Raw genomic sequence first — 22,966 nt, forward strand, 5'->3', positions numbered from 1 at the left:
GGCCTACAGGAGCCCTGGTGGCGCAACGGTTAAGCACAGAAAAATGACGCGGTGGTCTGCTTCTGTAAAGATTGCAGCCCTGTCAGCCTGACGGAGCAGCTCCACTTGGCCACAGTTCTGACACAGAATGACTGGAAGATGCCACCACCAACACATGAGGGGCTTCAAAGGGTTTGTGGCCCATGGAATGAGAAGATCATGGAGCTTCGCCAAGAACTTGTTGAAGCCCCTTCTACATAGCTCTTAAAGGACCAACAGGCAGACTTTCTTTCCCAGTTAGGCCACACTATTGCTTCATTTAAAGAAAAAGGTCATGGCGTGTTTTTGCTTTAAGGTTTAAAGATGATCTTGAGCTAGTAGCTTCAGGGGTTGGTCTAGCCTCCATGACTCCAGAAAGTCTGGATTCCATTTTATACCCATTTTGGTATTTTAATTTTTTTAAAAACAGTTTTATTGGCTTATACAGCCCTGGTGGTGTAGTGGTTACTCGTTGGGCTGCAATCCGCAAGATCAGCAGTTCGAAACCACCAAGAGTTCAGCAGGAGAAAGACCAGGCTTTCTATTCCGGTTGACAGTTACTGTCTCAGGAACCCACAGGGGCTCACTGTGAGTCAGCATTGACTCGATGGCCATGAGTTTGTGGGCTTATAATCCACATATCATACAGTTCATTAGTTCAATCATATCACGAAGAGTTGTACAACCACCACCACGATCAATTTTAGAACCCTTTTTGTGTCTTTAAATAGTGTACTCAAATATTATCTTGATAAGCCACAACTCCATGGTCGTTTGTGGTCCACCCTCCACCCCCCAGATCTTGTATCTCAGGAGAGGCCCACCCTCTCTCCTGCCCAGTCTCGGCCCTGACTCCTCTCCCCCCTGGAATGAAAGCAGCAGGTTGTCAGAGCCTTGTACTGTCCCCTCAGCACCTCTAGGGACCAGCCTCGGCCTGACCAATCAATCAGTGAAGGGGCAGAAGGGATGGCTCGGGTTCACCTGGTGCTAAGTGCAGATACAAAGGGGCTCGGAGATGGAGCATACACCTTAAGGAAACAATGACACACAAAAATTAAATATTTTTTATTTATTGAAAAAAAATTTTGGCAGGGGTGTTAAAAAATAGTAACCACCAAACAAACAAGATCCCCCACCCTGGGTTTGTCACACAGGAAGTTCTCTCACCAAGGCTCCTCACCACTTCCATCCGCCTGATGAAGTTCAGCTTAATTGAGGTCAAGTTGCAGCCATCCCCCTACCTCCCGGCCACCCACCATTTCCTCTCCTTTCCTGGGAGGAAGTGGTACAGAACTCCAGGCTTTACACAAAAAACGCTTAGTACACGGTTGCCTAAAGCACAAAACAAAATGATAACAAAGAAAAGAAAGAAAGCTATTTGATTTTATTTTTAAACAGCCTCAGAAGGAATTATCTTACTCAATTTATCAGCGGACACTCCTTCCGTCATCCCTTTTTTCAAAAAAGAGGAAGGAAATATGTTTAGCTAAGAGCAGCATTTTTCATTATTTTAGACCTAATGGTTTTGTACTTAAAGTTAGTGGGAAAATGGAATGAAAAGATAATGGAGTATATATATATTCACACGTATATATACAACCTTCGATATGCAGATGACACAACTTTGCTTGCTGAAAATGAGGAGGCTTGAGGCACTTGCTGAGGAAGATCAAAGAATATAGCCTTCCGTATGGATTACAATATAAAGAAGACCCAAATCCTCACAATTAGACCAATAGACAATGTCATGATAAATGGAGGGAAGATCAAAGTGGTCAAGGATTTCCTCTTGCTTGGATCCACAATCAATGCTCATGGAAACAGCAGTGCAGAGATCAAAGATCGCATTGCATGGGGTAAATCTCTTGCACAAGACCTCCTTAAAGCAAAGATGTTACTTTGAGGACGAAGGTGCACCTGCCCCAAGCCATGGTCTTTTCAATCACCTCATACGCACATGGAAGATGGACATTGACCAAGGAAGACCACAGGAGCATCCATGCATTGAAATTTGTGCTGGAGAAGAGTCTAGAAATTACTGCTAAAAGGACAAAGCCATTTGTATTGGAAAAAATAAGGCCAGAGTGCTCCTTGGAGGCAAGGATGGTGAGACTGGGTCTCACGTACTTTGGACATGTTGTCAGGAGTGACCAGTCCCTGGAAAAGGACACGATGTTTGATGAAGTAGAGGGACAGTGAAAGAGAGGCAGTCCCTCAACAAGCTGGACTGACACAGTACCTGCAACAATGGCCTCAAGCAGAGGAATCCTTGTGAGGCCGGCGGAGGACGGGGCAGTGTTTCCTTCTGTTGTGCATAGGGTCACTATGGGTTGGAACCGATGCGCTGGCACCTATCAACAACAGCAGCACACATATATGTATATACACATACACATACATGAGCATGTATAAGTCAAAATCCAATAAGGCCTCTTCATTCCCTAGGAGAGGTAGGTTTCTTATGGAGGACTGAGTTGGAACATCTAAAACAGTAGAACAGTAATCCCTCGGTGAGAGAACGATGGAGCTATCTGCTTCCTTACGGCTTTATAAAGCCTCAGAAATCCTCTATCGAGTCACTGCTGGTCGGAATTGGCTCGGTGGCAGAGGTTTCTCATTATCATGTGAACAATAATCATGCCAGAGGGGTAAATTGTCTTGTCTGCCCCTGCAGCGGATTCCCCTTCTTTCGAACACATTCCGGACTTTTGCTAGACAGACTATCTGCAGGCTGCTCTCTGTGGGTGTCTGAGCAGCACTTTGCTCTGGACTGTCCTTTCAAGGACGTTTACGGTGAACAGCCTTGGGAGATGGAGACAGAGGCCCCTGCTGCTTCCCCAAGCAGAAGGGTGGAGGTGTTGGCAGTCCAACCCATGGAAGAGAATGTCTTCTTCTGGGACAAAGGTTGGCCAGGTTTGCTCCTAACCCAAAAAACAAAAAGCCAAACCCGCTGCCATCAAGCCAATTCTGATGCATAGCAATCCCAATAAGACAGAGTTGAACTGCCCCTGGGGCTCCCAGGGCTATGGATCTTTATGGGAGCACACAGCCTCACCTTTCTCCTGCAGGACCTCTGGTGGCTTTGAACTACCAATCTTGCAGTTAGCAGCCCAACACATAACCCAGTGCACCATCAGGGTTCGTTTTAGGTTAGCCCTTATAAAAGATTGGGCTTCCGATGCTAGGTCCCTTGGCTTTGACACAAGTATAGCCCACCTCGGCAGAGCTGCCTGGGACCCGCAGGACAAGGGACACTGATGTGAAGATAATGCTTTAGCTGTCTGCTGCACTGTGAGGAAGACGGGTCTGTGGTCTCTGACCCCAGAATTGAATGTCTTCTCCCAGCAGCCATGAAACCGCCTTCAACTCACCTGTCAGCTTGAAGTCCTGCAAAATCTTGGACCCGTCACTGTTCCTGACAAAGCCATCCCTTTGCCTCTCTGAGGACACATGGGGGAGTGTGTGTGTGTGTGTGTGTGTGTGTGTATCTGTGCATGTAGACTTCAACTCTAGGCCAGCCTGTGCATGCATGTCGCTGTCCATCATGGAATATGAGAGAGTACCCCCCAAATAAATGGAATGCTTTCAAAGCTATGTATTTATTTTATTATTATTATCATGTTTAACAAAACAACCTTATCACCTTCAAAGTATTCTCCATGACACTTCATACATTTGTCAAATTCTTGGAAACATTTTTCAAACTCATCTGTTTGGATGGCTGACAGCACCTTCCTCGTTTTTTTTCTTTTTTCTTTACCTCTTCTATGTCATCAAATCATTGCCCTTTCGTGTCCCTGTTCATTGGGGGAAACAAGAAGAAGTCACATGGAGCGAGGTCAGGTGAGTCAGGTGCGTGGGGCAAGAGAGGCATGCTGTTTTTTGCCAAAAACCTGGTGCACTGAGATGGCTGTGTGAGCAGGTACATTGTCGTGGTGATAAAACCAGTCCCCTGACTGCCACAAATCAAGCCTTTTTTGGGTCACAAACTGTTATGCAATCTTTTCAGAACCTCTAAACAGAAAGCTTGATTAACAGTCTAACCTGGTGGAATGAATTCCAAATGTACTATTCCCCTCACATCACATTTGTGAGGGTTTTTGGTGGAGGGCGTATTTAGGCACCTGCAGAGAGGTCTCTTGCTCATTCTTCTCCTCTGGACACAGCCAGGAAGGACACCACTCGGGGCAGTGCCTGGTCACGATGAAAACCAGCCTAAAGAAAGTGCGGGTGAGAAATGGGCTCTGTGACACACTTGGATGTCCTGAGCCCAGCAGGCTGGAAGCCAGTCTATGACCGGGTTGCTTGCAGATACCTGAGTGAAGACATTTTCTGTGATGCTTAAGTTAGACTGGGTCTGGCTTTTGATCCCTCGTAAGAGAAGGGGTCCTGACTGGTGCAGCCCACAGCCATTCAGTGATGGGGTCTTTTAGGATCTTTCTGTCCAGTCAAAGAGAAGCATGTCTCACTGTGATGGGGTTCCTTGTTAGGGGCCCTGAGATCAGCACCATACAAACAACCAGGGCCCCTGTGGGAGGAAGCCAAGGCAGTCGGCTTCTGTGAGGATCAGCCTGGGAAGCCTGTGGGGCAGCCCTGCTCTGTCCTACAGGCTTGCTATAAATTGGAATCCACTTACTGGCAACCGGTTGGGTTTCAGGGACCAAATGCAGGAACCCCTGGGTAGTACAAAGGTTTAATCCACCTACTTGATGATTTTCATTCACTAAAGGACAGGTACTCAAGGCCACCTAGAGGCACCTTGGAAGGAAGGCCTGCTAATCGACTTCCCCCAAAATCAGCCATTGGAAACCCCACGGAGCCCAATGTCTACCCTGACTCACATGGGTTTACCGGTACTGGGGACAGTTTCCGGCACAGTGTAGCAGATAGGAGCTGTGCTCCGTCTCATCTAAGGTGGCTCCCAACCTAGTAACGTGGCCTGCCGGTGGTAAAAGCTTTTGGGCAGCTGTGATGAGTACAGAGACCTGGGCCTTCTCTTGAAGCACAGGGATGGTGTCGCCATAGCAACAGTACTGTTGTCAGAGTAGGAAGAGGAGGCGGTTTGAGGGGAGATCTGTATCCACAGACAGATGTCCTGCCCACACCACACCTTCCTGGCTGCAGTGCTCTGGAAGTTGGGGGGAGGGGGGAGGAGGCTCTCCCTGCGCTAGCTTTCACAGGTGGCCACGTCCTCTGCCCCTTTCTGGGCGGGCTCAGGGAGAAGCATGTGGGTGCCGCAGTTCAACATCAGAGGCTAGATGCTAGTGTCAGTGTGAGTGACATGGGCCAAAGTCTTCCCCGAGGAAAGGTGTGCTACAAATGATGTCGAAATCCACAAGTGTATTTAAATAACATTATAACTGTCCCAGGAGACTCGAGGTTGAGGTATAATCCTTTTCCTGAGTGAACATACTGAATTTATTAACATAGATCTATAATGTACAAAAATAAATTAACAGGGAACCCAACAGAACATGCAAACTTGTAGATATTGCATCTTTAAAGAGGTTAAAATCAAATGGTATATATATGTGAAGATAGATAGAGAAATGTGTGAGGAAAAACACCAGAACCTGTGGAGGCAGAAACCTGTCTTAGAAGGAAAACACAAATATTTTCCACTAAAACGAGCAAGAGAAATGTGTTAAGACCACATTTGGTCAAGGCAGACAGAACATTTGTGACTCAACAAGACAAGGTAGTCCCATCAGTGTGTGCCTCTCACACGTTTCATTGCCTATATATATACATATACATAAACATATGCATATGCACATATATGCATGTAGACAGTCACTCTAGGTCGCTATGAGTCAGAATTGACTCGATGGCAGGGAGTCAACTGGTCTGGTTTCCACATGTGTATATATAGTCTATTAAACACATCTTTCTTTCTTTTCTTGTTTTTGGTGCAAGACACAAAGACACTACTTATTGTCAGGCGTAGTTTCCAAAGACCAGGTGCTTACGCTAAAATCAGCATTATACAAAAATGGAGGAGGAAGACATCCCATCACACAATGGGAGGATGATGACATCATTACAAAACAGCAAATTCTGTCCAAACCACTGAGGTCCCTTGGCTTAGCCAAGGTGACATGTGGTCACGTGAGCCTTGACCATGACAGTCAGCATAAGCTCACCTTTCATCTGGGTATTTGTTATTGCACAAAACAGTCCGATTTCTTTTTTCTCACTGTTGAGGTAAAGGAACCGTTGAGCCCACAGGGGAGACTAGAAATGCCTCTCAGGGTTTCTAAGGATATAAATCTGTTACGGGAGAAGGCAGCCACCTCTTCCTGCCACTGAGTGGCTTGTGGGTTCAAACCGCTGACCTATGGGTTAGGAGTTGTGCACTGTAACCATCAGCATCCCTTTGGGTCACAATCAACTTGCCTGCAGTGGGTTTGGTTTGGGATTTTCCTAGACGTGATAGGTTGGATAATGAGGTGGTCAATAAATGAGGAGGAAGTGTACACAATGTGCACCAAGTCACAGAGCTAATTCTACATCACATTTTCTCATGAAGGCAAGAGAAATGAGCCATGGGAAAGCGAGTCCATTTTCTCGATGGTTGGTGCAGTCCCGCACCACCGGACTGTAAATCCCACGTGGGCAGGCCCCGTGCCCCGTGCCTGACTCTTCAGTCGGCAGCACCCAGAAGTCCCCGCGGAGGAGGCGGCCAGAGCTAAGGGAGCGAAGGGACTGAACAGGTGTAGCACGCATGGATGTCAATGGACATTTCGGGAGCATCTTTCACACGCCGAGGGGCCTTCTTTCCGACCCAGTCCTCTCTGCGGGGTGGGCTTGGCCAATGTCCATGGGGTTGCTTACACCGGGCTCCCACGCCCAGTGACCCAGTGGGACAGAGAGCTGTCCCACCGGGTTCCCCAGGCTGCCACCGTGATCGAAGCCGACGGCCAGAAGCTTCCCCGACTCGGGGAGGCTGGTGGGTTCGAACTGCTGACCTCCTGGTGAGCGGCTGAGCACTTAACCACTGCGCCACCAGGGCTGCGCTGAGGCTGCTTAGCAGCGTGGTGATCCCGGCTTTGGGGGGCAGCCCGTTGGCGTGACCCACCGGGCCGAGCAGCACGGGGGCTGGGCGCGCGAAGCTGAGGCTGAGAGGTGACAGGGGAAGGAAGGGGGCGCCGGAAGTCCTCACTCCAGCACCCCGCGGAAGTGACGCGCGTGCTGCTCCAGCTTCTGGGCCTGGGCCTGCAGGTGCTGCAGGGCGGCGGGGCTCGGGTGGCGGAGCGCGGCGTCCTTGGTGGCCAGCGCCACGTTCCTGAGCAGGCTGCAGAGGTGGCTGCTGCCGCGCAGGACCTCGTTGCGCGCGTCCCGCTCCTGCGTCTCCTTGCACAGCGCGTCCACCAGCTTCTGCCCGACCACGATGACCAGCTTGCTGTGCGTGATGAAGGTCTCCGGCGGCTGGCCGTGGCTGAGGCTGCCCGCCAGCACGCCGAGGGCTTTGAAGAGAGCCCCGAAATAGAGGCGGCAGTGTTGGGAAAGGTGGAGCGGCAGGGTGACCCCAGGGCCGGGCACCTGGAGCCGGGGAGAAACAGAGATAAGAGATTTCATCAGCAGGCTGCGGTTGCTCCTCTTCCTGTTTGTGCTCAGTAGAGGAGAAGACGACGCACCATTTTGTTTAGGAAGTCCAATGTTGCAGCATTTGCATAACACTTAAAAGCTGTCAAAGGGCAATTGGATGGAAGAAACATACTTCCCGACCATCTACTATCTACTGCCATTAGTTGTTGGTGGCTGTTAGTTGCCATCAAGCCCGTTCTAATTCAGACACCCTACTTAGAAAAACCTGGTGGTGCCCAGTTCTACTCGGAAACACAGGGGGCTGCCATGAGTCGGAACCAGCCAGGGAGCGAAGGGTTTGAGATAATCCTTGTGGCCATATTAAGTGTATCCCAGTATACGTCAAACCTACCCAAAGTGCCTTGGAAGAAAGGCCTGGCAATCTACTTACAAAAGATTAACCCCCACCCCTAACACACTGCTCTCTGTGGATCCTGACTCATAGCACCCTGATAGGGGAAAGTAGAAATGACCCCGGACAGGGTTTCCAAGGCTGCAAATCTTTCCCGCCACCAGAGTGCCACATCTCTTTCCCATGGAGTAGTTGGCGGTTTAAACCATTGATTTTTTAGTTAGCGGCCGAGCACTTAACCACTGTGCCACCAAGGGCCCCTTTGCCAAAGACTGCATCCATTAAAAACCCCGTGAAATTCTGCTCGGAAACAAAGAGGGTCCTTGTGAATTGACTCGTTGGAAACTGGTGTATGGGTATATGTGCACACGTATACACTAACGTGGGAGCCCTGGGGAAGGAGTGGGTTACACACTGGGCTCATAGCTGTCAGGTCAACAGTTTGAAACCACCAGCCGCTCCTTGGGAGAAAGAGGAGGCTTTCTACTCCCTTAAAGAGTCAGTCTCAGAAACCCACAGCAGGGCAGTTGGATTTGACTCACGGCAGTGAGTGAGTGAGTGAGTATGCACTTAGTGTCTCCTGGAGAAATTCCATGAAGTTTTCATATTCAGTTCTCCTCAGAAAACATCCAAAACCCAGTCCCCAAAACAAAACAAAAACACCTGGACGATGACTCCACTTAGAACTTTGGAAAATGCAAGGATTCTTGATGGTGACAGCTGACCATGCACTCGAAGAACATGGGAGGGCGCTTCCAAAGCTTGTGGGCCACAGGAATGAAAACATAATGGCATCTTCCCACGCACTTTTTGGAGCCCCCTTAGATTTATACATATTTTAAAAATCATTTCTAATTTTGGGATCAGAGACAAATCTGCCTGGATTCCAATCGTTTCTAGAAGACATCCAAATATGCTGACCTAAGGGCCTTCCTAAGATGCCGTCTAGGTGTTTGTGTTGGTGAATTGCCGTTTGGGGGACCATGGAGCTGATGTCTTCCAGGAGCCTCTTGTGTTTGCAGTGCAGCCAGTGGGTGGTGCTGGCTGGTCCAGCCCACACAGTGGAAAAGTGCCTGCCGAATGGCCCATCTAGAGCAGTGCTTCTCAAAGTGTGGTCCCCAGACCTGCGGCATCAACATCACCGCTGCCCAAAGACTTGTCAGAAATAAAAAAGCCAGCCTCTGGAATCACAAATTCAGGGAGTGGGGCCATCCATCCATCTGGGTTTTAAAATGTCTTAGTGGCATAGCGGTTGCACTTTGGGTTGCGAAGCTCATGGTCGGCGGTTTGAAACCACCAGCGACTCCACGGGAGAAAGACTGGGCTTTCTCCTTCCATCAACAGTGAGTCTCAGAAACCCACAAGGGGTTGCTCTGAGTCAGCATTGACTCCATGACAGCGAGTTCTATAGGCATAGTGGGTTATTCATTGGCCTACGAACTACAAAGTCAGCAGTTCCAAGCCCTCAGCTGCTACTGGGGAGAAATAGGAGACTGTGTGCTCCCATAAAGATTTAGCACAGGTTCCCAAACATATTTGGTACATCACCTACTCTTCAGGGGGGATAAATTGTCACCGCCACTACCCTGCTCCACCCCCAGGCAATTAAAAACTACTGTACCACAGCCCATAATCCAGGCTAACGTGTAGGTATCTGCTTTTGCAGCCCTCCTGGATTGTGCTAGAGGTAGCCCTGGTGGTGTAGAGGTTATGAGTGGGGCTGCTAACTACAAGGCCAGCAGTTTGAAACCACCAGCAGCTCTGAGGGAGAGGGATGGGGCTTGCTGCTCCCGGAAAGAGTTACAGTCTCGGGAACTCACTGGGGCAGTTCTACCCTGTTCTAGAGGGTCGCCATGAGTCAGCTCTGACCCAGATGGCAAGAAGATACCTGACCTTTCAAAACGAACATATTTAAAAAACCATAACCAATCCCAGTGTCAGAGGCAAGCCTGAACACCAAGCATGGCCAGAAGCTATCCAAATACGGCGTCAGGAGTCCCTGGGTGGTGTAGACATGGTTCACCCACTCTGCTGCTAACCGGAAGGGCCCAGGCTGAAGTTCACCCAGAGGCATCCTGGAAAAAAGGGCCCGGCGATCTACTTCCCCAAGCAGAAGATAGCTCATCGACAGCCCCACGGGCCATGGTTCTCCTGGGACACGCACAAGGTCGCCGCTTTTGTTGTTGCTTTTGAATCTCCCATATTATCCAGTTACTTGGCTTACCTGCTACTAGGCTATATTTAGAATTCCACTCTGGTGAACTTCACTTTCAGGACTCTGGGTCTAAGGTCTCCCCAGATGCCCACCTAGAAACATTCTCAGCATCTAGCTTCCTGGCAGCCACTCCAACGGTCCTCCAGGAACACCCCCCTGCACCCCCACCCCTCGGCTCAAGGCATCACTTGGAACTCACCTGTCCACAGGTACTGGTCCCGAGTTCCATGCCTCCTTCGTGGGAGGGGTCGTTCTCCTTCTGCTGATCAGAAGGCGCACACGTCTGGAGGGGCTCCGTTTCTCTCTGGGGGGACTGGGTGCATTTTTCAAGCTGATGTTCAGAGTTTACGGTCCACGGCTGCGGCTCCTCCTTTTCAGAGCTCTGCTTAAAAAGGAGCCTTCCATTGGCAATGACCATGGAGGCAAACCTCTTGGTGTCTTCTGGAACCATCCGTGCCGCCATGACAAACCTCTCCAGGTCATCGGGGCTGTTCTGGACCTTGTCTGTCACAAGGGCCTCCAGGGACCAGTGGCAGCGGTCCAGGTTCTGCTTGGTCTCCAGCAGGACCTGGTAGGAGCAGGAGATGGTGTGGAGCTGATCTTTCATTCGTACCTGCAGGCTACAGTCGCTGAGGTTACTGGCTGTCTCCCGGACTCCCCGGGCGAAATCCAGAAATTCCCTCAGCGATTCCTCTGTGTGGTCCACAGCCCGGTGCACGGCGTCCAGGCTGGCCTCCAGGAACTGTCGGAATCGCCACTTCCTGCTGACGAAGAGCAGCAGGCCCTCCACGGCGAGGGCCACCTTGTGCTGCAGGGCGGTCACCATCTCCTTGGCCGTGTGTGGGTCCACAGGCAGCTCCTTGGGCAACTCCTCGGAGGACGAACTGGAGGAGGACTCGGTGGACGTGGAGGAGCACAGGCTGGCCCTGCTGCTGCCCGACCCCGAGGCCCACAAGCTGTCTGGCTCGGGAGAGGCAGTCACCTGGGCGGAGAGCCTGGGGCAGCTGTGGTCCACACACATCTCTGCGACCCCGGCTGCTTTGTCCAGCTCTGCTGCCCCCTGAGGGGCACTGGCCATCGCCTTAGGGATGTCATAAATGTTTGGCTTGGTGTTCTGTTGCTCTACTCGGGGGATCAGGAAGCTTGAGGGTACCTTGTAGCTGACCCCTTCATCCCTGGGCACTGGGAGATCAGAAGAAGGGATTTCGGGGAGACTGAGTTTTTTCTGCCTGGATAAATCTCTGTACCGTTGTTGACTCTGGGACCTGCTATCCAGGGACCCGTAAGCGAGGATGAACCTGGGGGCAGGACGGGGCCTCGCTTCTTCCACCACGCTGCTTAGGGGTGAGCTCGTAACACTGCCTTTTTCCGGTGACTCCAAGTGGTCGAAAGTGTGCGCTGGCTTCAGAGGGCTCGGGAGTGTGCTGTAGTCACCTCTCTGCATGGCCTGCGATGCCCGGGGCACGCCCTGTTTCTGGGGAGAAACCACACAAAGACGCCCCGCTTAGTGCTGCTACACAGAATTGGAGTGACCCCTGCAGCAGACACGTATTGTGCTGAGTGCCCGGCACCCTGCTTCTCAACACTCTGGTTGTCACTACCCTGCTCAGGCTTCGTCAGTGGCTCCCCATTGATGTGATAGTCCCAGGCGCCCCACCATCCAGCCCCACCTTCCTCTGAGCCTCTCATCTCTCTAGCTCCATTTCGCCTCCCCCCAGCTAAGTCTACCATCCTCCTCCTAGTAGATCCAGCCACTCGGCTGTTTACCTTACCCTCCACCCAACCAAAAGACCAAACTCCCTGCCACTGAGTTGATGCCGACTCAGTGGCCCTATAGGGCAGGGTAAAACTGCCCCTGCGAGTTTCCAAAACTGTCATTCTTTATGTGAGCAGAAAGCCTCATCTTTCTCCCACGGAGCAGCTGGTGGTTTTGAACTGGTGACCTTGTGGTTAGCAGCCCGATGAGTAACCACGACACCCACAGGCCTTCTTCCAAGAAGCCTGTAATAGAGACTCAGGCGTTAAGAAGTTAAGCGCCTCATTCAGACTCACCCAGCTATTTCTATTCCGGAATGCCACTGCAGGGAAGGGGATTTGCCTCAAATGAAGGAGTCCCCAGCTGGAGCAAGTGGTTAACTTGGCAGGTAACTGGAAGGTGCTCCCAGGACGCCCCGAGGGGTGCCTCCACAGAAAGGCCTGCTGATCTTCTTTGGACCCACTGTCACTGAGTTTGAGTTGATTCAGACTCATGGCGACCCTATATAGTGTTACCCTATACATCTTTATGGGGCAGACAGCCTCGTCATTCTCTTGAGGGGTGTCTCGTGCTTACCTTGTAGTAAGTAGTACCAGCACCATCTCAACCCAAACCCAACCCACTGAGCCTCTGAAAGCCCCATGTTGCCCGGCTCTCCTCTGGCACAGCGCAGTCCCCTGGGGTCAGGGTCAACTTGCTGCCCTTGGGTTTGGCCTCACAGGAGACAAGGCAGGCTTCCTATTTGTGACCGAGCCAATCCAGCTGCCTGGGGCTCTGGAGGTTTTCCCGGCCCTGGGCCTCAGCGCCGATTCCATCCGTACTTACGCTGGCTTGGCTGCCTCGTGGTGCCAGTATTGCCTTCTGGGGGCTGGTGGGAATGTCATATAACTGCGGCTTCTCGGGCTCCTGGGAAGAGACACAGAGGAGACCTACTTAGATTCTTCCTTCCTGGTGGCCCCAGGTCACAAAAGCACCCGGTCCAGCATCCCCTCCCAGCCAGGCCACACTCAGTCCTTCAGCTCTGGGTGGCAACCCACATGGCACCATGGCCCTGGGCCAGGCCATGGCCTGAGTGCTTTGAAGGCACCTTTTCCACTGACAACAGAGGACAAGCCAGAGAGAGAGAGAGGCGGCTGTGGTGGTCTGAGTCCCTGAGGGGCGGGGAGCAACAGTGAACCCCCTTAGCCGTTCACCAAAAGGTTGGAGGTTCCAGTCCACCCAGGGGCAGCCCGGAAGAAAGACCCGTTGATCTGCTTCTGAAAACCCAGAGTAAAACCCGCTGTCACCAAGTCTGTTCGCAGGCTATCAGCTGGATGAAGCAGAATGTCACCTCTCTCCCGGGGAGCGGCTGGGGGTCCGAACGGCTCACTTTTGGTTAACAGCTAAGCCGGTCTCTTATATATACCATCCCACATAGGCCCCCGGGACTCCTAAATATACGATCCAAAAAACCCAACCCAACCCACTGTCCCTGAGTTTGAGTTGATTCAGACTCGTAGCGACCCTATATACCATTACCCTATACATCTTTATGGGGCAGACAGCCTCATCGTTCTCTTGTGGGGCATCTGGTGCTTACCTTGTGGTCAGTACCACCAGCACCATCCCAACCCAAGCCAAGCCCACTGCCCTTGACTCGGTTCTGACTCATAGCGACCCTGTAGGCCAGGATGGAACCAACTTCCCCTGTGTGTTTCTGAGACTGTAACTCTTTACAGGAATAGAAAACCCCGTCTTTCTCCTGGGGAGCAGCTGGTGGTTCTGAACTGCTGACTTTGCAACCAGCAGCCCAAGGAGAAATCACCATTAGGACTCCTTCTATACACCCTATACACACAGACACGTATACCACATAGATATGCACGCATATATACCACACACACATATCTATATACCATATAGATATGTACACATCTACAGCTATATGCCATATATGCATATAGTATGGATTACAAACGAGAAGAACATTTTAGCGCTCAGGAATCCAACAGTGCGCTCTCTGGTCGGAAGCTGGCCTGAAGGGCTGGGGTGCTGTAGGGTTTAGAGCGGAAAGGTACAGCAGCATGCCTGGAGGGTCCCAGCCCGGAGGGAGACTTACTGTGCTGGCGGGGTGCGCCCGGCGCTGGGTGGGGACGTCATACACCTGGGAGGGCATCATGGGCAGCGAGGCCACCATGGGCCTGGGGAGCGTGATGGAGACCTTGGAGAGAAGGGAACAGGGGAAGGATGTGTCAGCGTGGGGTGTGACGGCTGCACTCAGGACCACCCTCGGGAGGGTCTCGGGCAGTAGCGACAGTGGCAGTGTGGTCGAGGCCCCTCTTTCCAGAAGGGAGATGTTTAGACTCCTCCTGACTGAGGACGTGTGATGTTGTGTGAGTGCGTGGTTGGTGGTGGCTCGCGCAGCGGCTTGGGGAGACCTACCCTCCCTTGCCCTGCAGCCCCCACATGATGGTGCATTAGGATGCCACTCATACTCCCAAACCTCAAACTCACTGCCAGCCAGTGGATCCTGACTCAGAGCCCCCTATAGGACAGTGTAGGACTTCCCTTATGGGTTTCCAAGGCTGTAATTCTATCCAGAAGTAGAACGCCTCATCTTTTTCTCATGGGGCTGCTGGTGGGTTTGAACTGATGACCTTGTGCTTAGCAGCCCAAAGCATAACCACTATGCCACCAGGGCTCCTGGCAGTTCATCCTCAGAAATATTTCTGCTGGAGTTCACAGGAAGAATGGAAGCTGTGCTCCTGTCCTGGGCAGCAGCCTCGTGGCCTGGCCCTGAGGTGGAGGGGTGTTGGACACAGGCACCCTTGTGTCCCCTGACTCTGTCATCAGAGAGACAGCAGGCCAGGTCCCCATGGCACTTGGGACTCAACCCACACTCCTTACCAGACTGGAGTCCCTGGATGGGTCACATGGTTAACAGCCCGGCTGCAAACTCAAAGTTTGGAAATGTGATTCCCCCCAGAAGCACCTTGGAAGAAAGGCCTCCTGATCCTCTCCTTCCCCAAAATCCATCTGTTGAAAACCCTGCAGAGAGTAGTTCTCCTCTGACCCACATGGGGGTGGCTGTGAGTCGGAACCAGCAAGATAACAGCTGGTGTTGGCCCATACCAGGCTTGTCCTGTCCCCTCCGGCCCTCCACACCCTCCTTCCTTGCCCCCCACCCCTCTGGGGCCAGGCATGTTTTTGGTTCATCTCCAGCCCAGTCCAACACTGGTCCTCACTGGCGGTCCCACCTACTCCCACACATCTGGCTCCCTCCCATGGCAGAGCCTGTCCAAGTGCTAGCCACTGTCTACGAGCGGTCCCTCGGATTGGGGCCTGCTGACGTTCCGAGTGCGTGGGCTACTGCAGCACAGGAGGCTCAGGCGGAAGGGGCCCGTTTCAGAAAGCCCAGCGCTTCTGGGAAAACGTAGGCTGGGGATGGCCAACCAGGAAGGAATTTTGTCTAGGAGCAGGGTTTCCAGCGGGTTAGCGAGCAAGGAGGAAACTCAAGTTCGAGAGCCAGTGGGGCCCAGAGCAAGGTTTCGCTAGGAAGTCTGGCCCTGGTCACCTGCGATCCAAAAGAGCCCCTTCTCTGAATTTAAAGCCTAATCAGATATGGTCCTCTGCTCTCGGGAGCAAGGTCGGCCTGTTACAGTGAAGGAAGTTGGGATGAAAAGTAAAACAAAACTCAGAGAGTGGTTTTGCCTGGAGGGGAGTGCCCGGAGAAGGGGGGTGGGTGGGGGTGGGGGCAGGCGGGGCGCTTCTTGGGCACTAGTTGTGCCCATCTCTTCACCTGGGTCCCAGTGACACAGGTGGGTTCGAGTGGTGACCCTCATGGAGCTGCGTGCCAGAGGACTGCGTGTCAGAGTCACCAGTACTTCATGGGCAAGATTAGATTTTCCAGGGCCAAGAGGCTGCCCAGGGCAGGGAAAGGGCATGCCGGGATGCTGGTCGGTCTTGGGGTGCCAGGGGTGGACCCACGCAGATACTAAAAGGAAGCTCCAGCACCCTCGGGTGACCTGGGGCAGATGGGTTCCGCAGGTCGACCCTGTCCTGTCGCGTCAGCGCTGATTTGAGGGCAATGGGCTTGGTTTAGGTGTTTAATCTCCAGGGAGGAAAACAGGCGAAGCTGCTGCCGTGGAGTCGATGCCGACTCGGGTGACCCCATGGACGTGTGTGACAGAGTAGAACCGGCCGAGGCAGCTTTCCGTGGCCGTGGTCGGTGAGGCGTAGACTGCCAGGCCTTTCTTCAGAGGAGCCTCTCTTGACTCAGAGGAAGACGGAGCAGAGAGGGCTGCGGCGGTCCGCTCACCTGGCATGTCCTGGCTGCCCGAGAATCCAGCCGGATCTGGGACCCCTGACTTCTATGTCACAGACTCCAGGTCTTGCTTTAAACCGAAAACAACAACCAAGCCAGACCCACGGTCATCGAGTGGATTCTGACTCATAAGAACCCTGTGCCCAGGGTTTCTGAGACGGTGAATCTTCATGGGAGCAGATAACCTCATCTTTCTCCTTTGGGGTGGCTGGTGGGATTGAACTGCCGACTTTGTGGCTAGCTGTCTAACACCTAACCCACGGCGCTTCAAGTGATCTCACCCGGACACACGTATACACACACACACACACACACACACACACACACACACACACGGCACATGGCACATGGCTCAGTCAGGCGGGAGGAAGTTTGGGCAGGAGAGTTTCCCAGGTGCTTTACTGAGGCCACCTCAAGAACCACACTGGGGTGGCAGAGAGCCCCTGGTGTCTGAAGGCCCCTCTGTGGCTGTGGCTCTGCCCGCAGCCCCGGCCACACAAGGAAGGACGCAGGCCCTGGGGCCTCAGAGTGCTGACCCAGACCACCGGTTTCCTGGGGCCCTCTCTCCTTTTCCCTGGTGTCAGCCTAGCGGCCCACGAGGGCTGGGGTCTCCCATTCTTATGCTGTGTCCGCTCCTTTCATCAGTGGGCCCTGGAAGGAGCCTGGCCTGGTCTGGGTGCTCAGTGCTGGGTGCCGGGGAGACACACAGAGAGCTGCAGGCATGGCCTGATTTTTCTTTAAGGTGGAGAGCCAAGTGGGCACCTTTTCTCAAAGTGGGTTTGAAGAGAAATTCAAATGAAAAGAAAAATCCAACGAATGCTGCTTGTTATTTTTGGAAGAGCCACAGCCACGGCTCGGCTTTGAAGCGGCTGCTCCGGCAGCTGAAGGGTTGCACTGAGCAGCTGTGTCAGGGGATGCTGCTCCCCGCTGCCCGCCTCCAGGGGATGCCTGCGAAAGAGGCGGTGGGCTGCCTTGGAACCAGAGCACTGGACGCCTTCCTGGGGCAGCTGCTGGGCAAACAGCTGTCTGGCCCAGTGACTTGCAGGGCCGGGAGTTAGGACATGTGGAGTAGCCAGTATTGTTTCAGGAATCCACCCCTTCCTGGGTGAAGGAAACTTGGGAAGTCGGTGCGGAGGGAGCCTAAGGGCAAGACACCATTCCCGGCTTCCCAGGCCCCACAGCAGCTCCATGGGTAGGTGGGAGGGTGGGGCTTTCTCTGGACACAGAGCTTGCCTGGACCTCTGCCCAGCACTGGGACCAGGTGGGACATGTCATTTTAGCAGAATTCAAAGGGCCTGATGGCAGGAGATGCTTAGCAGTGATGGAAGACCATGGAAGTCTGGTCCAAATTCTTTTTTTTTTAAAGACCGGTTTACTGGGCGCTTTTACGGCTCTTATGACCATCCATACCTCAATGGTATCAAGCATATTTGTACATACGTTGGCATCGTCATTTTCTAAACATTCACTTTCTTTTGAGTCCATGGTATCAGTTCATGTTTTGCCCTCCTCTGCCCCACGTGGCCCCTTGATAAATTATAATTTGTCATTAGGTTCATGTCTTACACCCGTGGTTTCTGCTGTTTGGGGGGTGGGGAGTTGGCTATGTGTCCATCATTGTGATCCTCCCCCACCTCCCCCTCCTCTCCTGGTGGTCTGAATTCTTGAACCTCCTCAAGGCCTTTCTCCTTTGAATCCCCTCCGAAAATGGTTTCCAGCTGCGTCTGCTGAGTGACTTCGGTCCTCTCTCTCTCGCTCTCTCCCACTCTCGCTTCAGCAGACAGATTTGAAAGTACAGATGTAATAGGTGTTGGACATGACACTCCAATAAATAGAGCCTACAATCACATAGTTATTGCATACCCCATGCTGGGCCCAGGCTGAGGTGGGGGCAGGGCTGAAACACAAAGGCCCCTGCCTGCTCGTCCTTTCTTTCTTCTTGACCAGTGACACTTCCCAAAGGGAACCACTGTCGGGGCTGGCCGTGCATGCTTCTTGATCTTTCTCTATGTGTACACACACACACACACACACAGTCACAAATCTTTGTTGTGTTGTGCTGGTGGGTTTCATTTGAAAGGCTCTTGAGCCCTGGTAGTGTCATGGTCACAAGTTGGGCTGCTAACCCCAAGGTCAGAAGTTCAAAACCACCAGTTGCTCCTCGGGGGGAAAGATGAGACTTTCTACTCCTGTAAAGAGTCACAGGCTCAGAAGCCACAGAGCAGTGTTACCCTAGAGGGCTGCTGTGGGTCCGCATTGACTCCACGACAGTGAATTTGAGTTTGGTTTTGTTGTTCTTCCTTGTAACGATCTCGAAGATTCACCTCACAGTAGCTCCTGGTGGGGGTACAACATAATTTACCTAACGATTCCCTCCATTCACGAACATTTAGGCATCTCTACTTTTTCTCTATCACAGATAAGGCCATAAGGGCAAGGCATTACTTAACCAGACACATAGGTGCCCACTTGAGTGCTCCGGCTGTGTTACAGAGTGGAGCAAAACCAGTGAGAAAAAGAGAGGAGGGAGAGAGAGAGAGTTTGTGTGTCAGGCTGGAGGTTTCTCCAGATTCACGTGACTGCAGGGTTTGAAGAATCCAAAATCACTCAATCAGATGACAGGATGCTGGCTCATGTGCCAAGGACCGGAGGTCAGAGGGTGACAAGTTGGGGGCAAGATCCAGAGAGCACGAGCTTCGGCGGCCCATGCGTACGTACTGGGTGCAGGCTACGCCTCGAGGGAAACGCCCCTCGCAACTGACATGCAGCAGGTCACAAAATGAAGGTTAGTTACTCCATCATTGTCATTTAGCCAAGTTGACACATGGCCTTAGCCATTGGGGGTGGGTACAATAAAAAGTTTTGCTACAATAGAGCATCTGAGTAGATGCTTAGATAGACGTGCAGGGTGAACAGGTGTGGGAGGGAGAGGGGAAGACACCTACAGATACATGCAGAGGTGACAGAGGCTATGTGTACATTTACCTTTGTGCATCTATATGTGCCTTTACCTTTGCTGCAAATCTAACCATGACGGTGGTGGGGCATACAGGAAGGAAAGTTAGGAGTACTTCATAACCAAACACCTCGAGAGACCGATTCACTGGGTCTAGGGAATCAAGACCTTGGGAAACCAAGGTCAATTGATATAAGGTCATCCTCCAAGGCAATGTTCTGCATCCTAATTTAGTGAGTAGTGACTAGGGTCTTAAATATTCGTGAGTAGCCATCTAAGGGGCAACCATCGGGTCTCTAACCACCCGAAAGGGAAAAAAAAGTGATAAAAATCAAAAGAGGTATGGAAACAATTAGTCCAATGGACTCGTGGATCATGGAAATATCAGTTTCCACAACCCTGAGACTGGAAGGGCTAGATGGTGCCCGGCTACCACTATCAACTGCTCTAAGAGAGGCCACACTGGAAGGTCCTAAGGTCCACTGGAGAAACATGTGGCACAGAACTTCAAGTCCCCAGAGACCAGGTCTACTGGTTGGATAGAGACAGACTGTGGCGTTTGTTACCTGTTGCTGTTGAGTTGATTCAAACTAAATCACAGTGGCCTTAGAGAACAGAGGAGAGCTTCCCCCATAGGGCTTATGAGGCTGTAAATCTTTACGGAAGCTCACTGCCACGTCTTCTCCTGCAGTGGTTGGTGGGTTTGAATCTGGTGCTTTAACCATGGTGCCACCAGGCTCCCACGGTAAAGATGGCCCCCTGAGGGGGCAGTTCTAGTCTGCCCTGTGTGTTCATGTGAGTCAGAATCGACTCGAGGGGCACTTCTACCCTGTCCTGTGGAGTCGCTGTCAGTCAGCGTTGACTTGATGGCAGTGAGTGTTTTTGGAGGCTGAAAGGTTGGTGGTTCGAACCCACCCAATGGCTTCCCAGGAGAAGAGCTCTGGCCAAATGCTCCCGTACAGGTGACAGCCAGGGTAACTCTGTGGACAGTCCTCTTCTGTCCCATGACCTGAATCAACTGGCCAGCACCCACGGCGACAGCGGCACTCCCCCAATGACGTTCAGCTCCCCAAGAAGTGTGGTAGTGGGCCTTGGAAAGCAGGGGCTCATGGGAGAGCCGAGGGCACCAGGGACCACAGGAGTGGGGGACCCTGGACTCCCTGCCCCCATCAGGCAGTGCAGGCGCATGCCTGGGCTGGCCCAACCACACCGAGCTCAGATGGGATCTGCGCCTGGTCCTCCTGGATGACCCCAGGGAGCTCCCCTCGCCCTTGGCCCTCTGCCTCCTCTGGAAAGATGCTTACCTGCTTCTGAAAGCTTTGTGCTTTCTCACAGATGATCCTGGCGCTGGCAGGTGGGTCCGGGATCTCGTACAGCTGGGCACTGGGTGGGGGGCGCGTCTCCACCCAGCTCCGCATGTGCTCGTAGACTGGACCTGGAGGCGGAGGGGCGAGCAGGGAGGGCACCTGGTAGGCTTCCTCGGGGCTGGCCACCTCCAGGCCACCCGGGTGAGGGGGCCAGGGCCTGGCTGTGGGCGCCTTGGTCAGCATTTGCAGGCGGTTGGCGGGGGCCAGGCCCTGCCTGCCGCGGAGCACACACTTCCACCAGCCCTCGCTCTCTGGCACGTGTTGCTCCAGAATGGTCAAGATGTCTCCCCTGCAGAAGGCCAGCTCGTCGGAGCAGTCAGGGAGGTTGTCATAAAGCGCCTTGGCTAAGAGGGCCTGGGGGTGGGGAAAGAGGTTGGATGGTTATTAGTGTTGCCATAGACCCAACCTCTCTCTCTCTCTCTCTCTCTCTCTCTCTCTCTCACTCATGGTCGCCCCACAGGTATCAGAGAGGAACGGCACTTACCCCTAAAAAAACCCCAGACTCGCTGCCATCGCGTCAAAGCCCCAACTCCTAGAGGACCTGTTGGACAGCGTAGAGCTGCCCCTCTGGGTTGCTCAAACTGTAATTCTTTACCGGTGCAGACAGCTCGTTTTTCTCCCAACGATGGGATAGTGGTTTCGAACCGCTGGCCTTGCGGTTGTCTGCCCAGTGCGTAACTGCTATGACCCAGCGGTTTAAAAATCTAAACCAAACCAAACCTTTTCTAGTGATTCCAGTGGGAGCTCCAGGAGCGAACTGGTTTTCCAGTCAGCAATTCACATGCCTCTTGTTTCCTGACGTTGATCCTAACAACGCTCCTCCCACCTCCTGGGTCTGTTTTCCCCATGGCTTCTTTCCTCCTCCTGCCTGCCCGCTTGCTGAGCTTCCTCCTGGCACATGGGGTGCTGCTCTGGGATCTCCTCGGGTGGGTTCTTCTGATGCGTGAGTGCCTGCTGCAGGTTCTCGTTCACCTTGCAGGCCTGCCCTTCTTGGTCGAAAGGAGAGCTGAGGGGTGTTCCCTTCCAGGCCTGAAGGGTGCCTGAGGGCCTCAGTCTTGTGGGGGGAGGCCAGCAGGGTTTTCAGTGCCTGATCTTTGAGAAGCACATCACCAGGCCTTTCTTCTGAGGTGCCTCTGGGCGAGGGTGGAGGTGGGGACTGAGAACTTGTAGGTTAGGGTCCCCACACCAACAAGTGTAGAGCCCATGCCCTGCCTTCTCATTTCCTCTGTCACCACCAGAGTCTCTGGTCCCACTGTTTGCCTGACTGACGTGCACCATCCTTGGGATGTCACCCCTCGAAGTGTCCCAACTCAGAAGTCTGACTCTGCTCCCCATCCTCCCGTGGCTCCCCAGTAGCTTTCAGATGAAGTCCTGAATGGCTTTGCTCCTGCCCACATCTCCGGCCTGGTGGGTGTCACTTCCCCTACAGCCTCTGGGCACCCATGTCCTCTGCACATGCTGTTCTCTCGACCCCAGTCGGTGGGATACCCCTCATCTTCCCAGACTCATCTTAATGTCACTTCCTTAGGGAAGAGGTTTCTGACAGCCACCCCCAGGGTCAGCTACTTCCCTGCTTTTTCATTCAACACCCGTCTGCCGCGGTAAATGGCACATTCATATGATTTTGCTAAGTGGCAACCACGTTTCCCTCACGAAAGGAGCCCAGGTGGGGTAGTGGGTTACGCCCTTGAGGGCAGCAGCCGCAGTGTAACCTGCAATGCCACCAGCCCTCCTTGGTGAGGGAACAAAAGAGAGAGGAAAAGTGCCACCTCCAGCCAGTCATCACAGTTCCCGGGGGATGCGAGGGGGCGTCTGAAAGTTCCTGGGGAAATGGAATGAGAAGAACACGGCATTTCCAACCAACTTCTGAGAGTCCCACTGTACATTTTGATCAACGATTCTATTAAAAGAGTTCTCATTAAAGGTTGGGGGTGGGAGAGATACAGAACCGAACTTCAACTTCTCGTGGATTTCAGACTTCCTGGAGTCATGGAAGCTCAATAAAACCCCAAACGATTACCCTGAAATAATCTTTTAACCTCAAACTAGAAACATCCCGAGAAGTCTCCTTTCAACCCAGTGATAGGCTTAACGAGTCAGGAATGTCTGCCCTGAGAATTGGGCTCTTTGAAGAATGATCGCCTGGGATCAAATGGACAGCAGCAACTGGAAAGGTTAGATGGGAACCTTGGGGGCCAGTGAGCTCATGGCGGCGGCGGCAGGGGAGGAATAGCTCAGAGCAGGACAGGTGGCCTTCAATGTCACTGAGTTGTACCCGGAGGAATGGTTGAATTGGTACACACACACACACACACACACACACACACACACACACACACACAACAAAGACCAATGTAAAAGAGCACTCTTGAGGAAAAACTAGTCTGGAATGTGCTCTCGCTGGTTCAGTCA

General features: G+C 52.7%; 1 protein-coding gene across 3 annotated transcripts in view; it reads right to left on the reverse strand.

Annotated features, from left to right (window-relative positions):
* Window positions 1–5,855: 5,855 nt before the first annotated feature.
* Window positions 5,856–22,966, reverse strand: part of CASS4 (Cas scaffold protein family member 4) — a 38,832-nt gene continuing 21,721 nt past the window's right edge. For all 3 annotated transcript variants that reach the window (XM_045295388.1, XM_045295386.1, XM_045295387.1), the window contains 5 exons: window positions 20,492–20,908; window positions 14,027–14,128; window positions 12,754–12,834; window positions 10,372–11,646; window positions 5,856–7,560 (listed from right to left, as the gene is read on the reverse strand). In XM_045295388.1, coding sequence (XP_045151323.1) covers window positions 7,177–7,560; window positions 10,372–11,646; window positions 12,754–12,834; window positions 14,027–14,128; window positions 20,492–20,908 — 2,259 coding nt within the window. In that variant the 3' untranslated portion in view covers window positions 5,856–7,176. The remainder of the gene's footprint in view (window positions 7,561–10,371; window positions 11,647–12,753; window positions 12,835–14,026; window positions 14,129–20,491; window positions 20,909–22,966) is intronic.

Source organism: Echinops telfairi, unplaced genomic scaffold (genome assembly GCF_000313985.2).
Source record: "Echinops telfairi isolate 266 unplaced genomic scaffold, ASM31398v2 ScPeMD7_5592;HRSCAF=6446, whole genome shotgun sequence".
Lineage (NCBI taxonomy): Eukaryota > Metazoa > Chordata > Mammalia > Afrosoricida > Tenrecidae > Echinops > Echinops telfairi.